Raw genomic sequence first — 5,286 nt, forward strand, 5'->3', positions numbered from 1 at the left:
AGAAAATCTACTCGAATGAAAATAAATTGGATAAAGCTAAAGCATCCATAACATAAATTAGAGAAAACAATCATAAGTCTGAAATACCTCAAATAATATTAATTAAGAAAATCATAACATGAATGTCGTTAAGCCAAATTGGCAACATATATAATTAAAATAAGAGAAGTCAAAATAAAGGAATATTAAACCTGGAGCTCAGAAGAATTGTAAGTTGAAATAATAATAAATCCTAAATCCTTTAAGAGGAATCCTAATCCTAAATCCTAAGAGAGAGGAGAGAACCTCTCTCTCTAAAAACTACATCTAAAACTATAAAAAGTGTATTATGATCTGATATGAATTGATCTCTTGAATCTCTGCATGTTCTCTAACTTTAATCTATGTTTCTAGGCCGAAAACTGGGTTGAAAGGCGGCCCATAATCTCTGCCAGCGACTTTTGTAATTCTGCAGATCGCGCACGTCACGCGTCCGCGTCGTCCACGCGATCGCGTCACTCAGCATTTTTCGTACCACGCGTGCGCATCGTCCACGCATTCGCATCGTTCGTGCAGCTTCCAATCTGCGCGGTCGCGTTAGGCACGCGAACGCATCACTCTGATTTCTTCCATTTCGCGCGGTCGCGTGAGCCATGCGACCGCGTGACTTCTCGCTGGTCATCTCCTCAATTCCTTGTGTTCCTTCCATTTTTGCATGCTTCCTCTTCATTCTCTAAGCCATTCCTGCCCTATGAAGCCTGAAACACTTAACACACAGATCAAGGCATCGAATGGTAATAAGAGCGGATTAAGATTAGCTAAATTAAGATCAAAGAAGCATGTTTTCAATCTTAGAACTAAACTAGGAAGGAATTGTAAAATCATGCAAATCCTATGAATAAGTGGGTGAAAAGCTTGATAAAACCACTCAATTAAATACAATATAAACCATAAAATAGTGGTTTATCACTCAACCCACTACTGAGCAAGTTAATTACATGGGCAACTCTTCTAGAAATCCCAACAATGATCCATATTCGAATTCTTTCAATCAGGGATGGAGGAATCATCCTAACTTTGGGTGGAGAGAGCAGTCACAAAAGCCCCAACAGAGCTTCAACAAGAACCAGGGTTGATCCAATTAGAATAAGATCAATAACTGACAGTTCCAGCCCTCTTAGTAGCAACAAGGACACTATCAGAGTCAAGACACTCCTGACTTAGCCACAATAGTTACTGAACTTTCCAAGACCACTCACAACTTTATGCAAGAAACTAGAGCTTTAATTCGGAACTTGGAAGTACAAGTGGGTCAGTTGAGCAAGAGGATACCTGAGAGACCTCCTACACTCTTCCCAGTGATGTGTGGAAAACGATCCAACACAAAACTCACTGGCAAGTGTACCGGGTCGCATCAAGTAGTAATTACTCACATGAGTGAGGTTGATCCCATAAGGATTGAAGGATTGAGAAATTTTAGTTAGGTGGTTGATTTAGTCAAGCAAACAAGTATTTATTTGAGTGAATTGGGACTAACAGAAGCTAAATTGCATGAAACTAAAAGGGAGAGGGAGAATTGACAGTAAACTAAGGAGCAGAAGAAGTAAAATAGCTAAATCTTAAATTGCAAGTAATGTAAATGGCTGAAGCTTAGAATGCAAGAAATATAAATTGCTTGAATAATAAAGGGGTGTGGGATGTTGGGATTCAAAATTTAACAACAGAAAGTAAAGAAGATGAATTAAGTGCAGTAGATCTAAACAGAATTGAAAAATTGCAGTGAAGAACAAAACAGAAAGTAAATTCAACTCAATTGCAAGAGCTAGGAAAGAAATTCAAGAGCTCAGAGGCTCAATGAGACTAGAAAATAAGTCTAGATCTCAATTCCTTCCTTGATCCAACAGAGAATAATTTGTAGAAGAAAAGAAAATGAAAACAGTAAAGGAAACTCAGATTCAATTCTTGGAACAATTGAGAAGAGAGGTAAAGATGATTCTCAAACTTTGAATCAATGAAGCTCTTCAATCTCAATTCAAATTCCAAAACAGAAAGCAAAAGTAGCAGAAGAAATGAAAATGAAAACAAAAGGCTAAAATCCAATTCCCAAATCTTAGAATTATGCAGAAGAAAACAAAGATGAATTGTAGATCAATGATTGAAACAGAACTCCTTCAATCTCAATCCAAAATTCATAAACAGAAAGTAAAAAATAAAAAAGTAAGAACAAGGAGGAGAGAACTCAGCTCTCAATCCCAATTCAAAGCTCAAATGTCAAAGTGAGCTCAAAATAAAACTCAAAAATAAAAGAAGGTTCAAAAGTGAAAGTAAAAAAAGGTTCTCTCTAAATCAAACTAAGTCCTATTTATACACTTTCTATTTTTTGATCTTGAGAATTTTGAGTGGGCTTCTCAATTTGGTGAAGAATTGGACCCAAAGTGGCAATTGAATTAAAATTGAACCCATGGTGCACTTCCAGGGAACCGCTCGGTTAATTGAACCAACTGAGCACTCAATTTCTTCTTGTTTGGGCTCATGTCAAGCTCCAGGGAAGCGCTCAGTTAATTAATCCAACTGAGCACCCCCTTTGCTTTTGTCCTTCAATTTTGTTGCGTGCCAAAACCCAATTCCCTTTGTAGCATTGGCACTCAGTTAAGAGAAGCAACTTAGCGCTACAAGTCTTGGAGTGAGCTCCACTTTCGAGCCCTGGTGGATGCAATTGTGGCTAATTTCCTTGGCAAAGTGGCACTCAGTTAAGTAACACAACTCAGCGCCCTTTGCTTTGAGTGGAAGCTCCTCCTTCGAGCCTTGCCTCTCCCAATTTTGGTGTACATTTTCCTTGCACTAGCGCTCAGTTAAGTAAGGTAACTGAGCGCCCTTGCCTTCCTTGTGTAGCGCCTCTTTTGGCTCCCTGGATGCAAAGTTCGAAACTTGGTGAAGCCATTTTGGCTTATTTTCTTGCAAGGCTTTGTAGCGTGCTTTCTTGTGTCTCTAGATTCGAATCCCAGCTCCCCCCTTTTGGCCATTTTTCCTTTGCCCAAGCACTCACCTTGTTTCCTCAGGTTCATGGTTCGAAACTTGGTGGCTTCACTCCTTGATTTTGCACTTTGCTTTTCTTTGAAATGGAGCACGATAAAGTGAAATAAGTTAACTGAGCGCTACATGTTTTCTTGGCTTCCTTGGGCACTCAGTTAAGTGCACCAATGTAACGCTATGCTTCTTGTGCCTTAGTGCTTTGCTTTGGTGCTGAGTGCTCCACTAGCGCTTGGTTAAGTAAGGGAACTGAGCGCTCTTGCATTCTCTGTGCGATGCTTTTGTGTCTTGGGTCACGCTTTCCAAAGCGTGGCTTAAGGTCCAAAGCGTGCTTTAACTTCAAAAGCGTGCCGAAAATCCCTTTTTCCACCATTTCTTCACCTACAAGTAATCAAAACAACCAATCAAAGCTTCAACAATTCACAAGGTCTACAAATCATTCAAAAACCAACTAATTTTTGCTTAAACCTCATGATTTAGTGTCAAATAAAGGATGGTTGATTGATTTAACAAAACCGTGCAAATCCACTCCTCATTACTTACTTATAACACAGGAAAGTGCATAAAACCTAATGAAACAAGTGAAAAATACTCGAAAAGCTAGTATAAGATGACTTGTCATCACCCAGTAATACAGAGGTAAATCCAAGAAAAGAGTGTAAGGCCCTTGCCATGACCAAGGAAGCCAAGCCTAAGGAGGTGCAAGATGTTGAGGAATTGAAGGAAGAAAAGACTCAAGAAGAGGCTAGAAGCACATTGGTACACGCCATATTGGTGGCATAGGAGCCTGAAGTACCACACCCTTAGACGCTTTAAGAGGAGACCAAGGATGAGCAGTTCGGTCAGTTCTTGGAAATCTTTAAAAAGTTGCACATCAATATTTCTTTTGCTGAGGTGTTGGAGAAGATACATTTATAGCCTTCATGAAAAGCCTACTCTCTGAGAAGAAGGCCTTGAAGGGAGATGAAACTGTGGTCTTGACCAAAGAGGGCAGTGCACTGATACAGAGGAAGCTACCCAAGAAGATGCTTGATCTAGGAAGCTTCCTAATTCCTTGTACTATTAGGAATATTACTTTTGAGAAAGCATTGTATGATCTTAGTTCAAGTATAAATCTGATGCCTCTGTCCGTGATGAAAAAGCTGGGAATCCAAGAAGCACATGCAACAAGGATAACCCTGCAAATGGATGACAAGTCTTTGAGGCAAGCATATGGGCTAGTGGAGAACGTACTGGTGAAGGTTGGAGAGCTATTCCACCCTGTAGATTTCGTGATACTTGACATGGGAGAGGAACAGATGATTCCATCATTCTAGGAAGGTCATTCCTAGCCACTAGAAGAGTCCTCATTGATGTTGAAAGAGGTGAATTGGTGTTGAGGTTACATGAGGATTACATGGTTTTCAAGGTATTTAAACTTCCACCAATCTCTGACTAGGAGGTACATGCTTGCAGAGCTCAATACTTAAGCCTTATCCCTTGATGGAAAGCCATACAATTCCCCTTGACATCAAACCTTAGTTTGGCGTTGGGCATCCACCACCCACCAAGGAATAAGGCCCCAATAAGAAAGTACCCAAGAGCTGGAGGAACAAGAAGATTCCTGCTAAGGACTTCTCACCTGGCATGAAGGTGCTGTTCACTAGAAGTCCAGTCATACCACATACTATGAATAGGATCCTGTCTCTGGAGCATGTTAAGCTGATTCATGAGAGCACAGGAAAGAAGTTCACAATGAGGGGTGAAGATCTAAGCCCCTATGACCCTCCTTCTTAGAGGAGCTGACCGTCAAGCTAGTGACAGTAAAGAAGCGCTTATTGGGAGGAAACCCAATCATAAGTATCCTTAAGTTTATTTCAGCTTTGTTTCCATTTTATTTTAGTTTGATCTCATTTTATTTTCCATTGATCTTTAAAATTTTCCTAGGTTTTCTAATGTTTGTGATCATGCGTGATGCTTAGAACAGGGATAGGAAGACTCAGACAGAAGAATATAATGCCCTAGAGCAAAACAAGCTTGGGCGCTAAACGCCAGGGAGGGTGTTTAGCGCTAGAAGAGGAGCAAAGCAGGGCGCTAAATCCCAGCAGAGAGGGCGATTAGTGCCATGGAAGGATCAATGATGGGAGTTTGTTTCATATTTTGGACCCCTTTGGGGCGCTAAATGCCAGCCCTAGCGTTTAGCGCCAGGGGTGCTCGTCCTCAGTTTCTAAAAAAAAAGTATGTCCTTATTGGCGTTAAACACCAGAACCGGTGTTTAACGCCTATGGCACAGAATTC

The 5,286-nt window shown here is 40.5% G+C and overlaps 1 protein-coding gene across 1 annotated transcript; it reads left to right on the top strand.

Annotated features, from left to right (window-relative positions):
• Positions 1–3,932: 3,932 nt before the first annotated feature.
• LOC107459012 (uncharacterized) lies at positions 3,933–4,325 on the top strand. The gene has a single exon (XM_016077237.1). It carries the CDS (start codon positions 3,933–3,935, stop codon positions 4,323–4,325), a length of 393 nt encoding a protein of 130 aa, XP_015932723.1.
• The last annotated feature ends 961 nt before the right edge of the window (positions 4,326–5,286 follow it).

Source organism: Arachis duranensis, chromosome 7 (genome assembly GCF_000817695.3).
Source record: "Arachis duranensis cultivar V14167 chromosome 7, aradu.V14167.gnm2.J7QH, whole genome shotgun sequence".
Classification (NCBI taxonomy): Eukaryota; Viridiplantae; Streptophyta; class Magnoliopsida; order Fabales; family Fabaceae; genus Arachis; species Arachis duranensis.

Coding starts and splice junctions, on each gene's coding strand:
- LOC107459012 (XM_016077237.1), top strand. CDS start 3,933: ATGAAAAGCCTACTCTCTGAGAAGAAGGCCTTGAAGGGAGATGAAACT.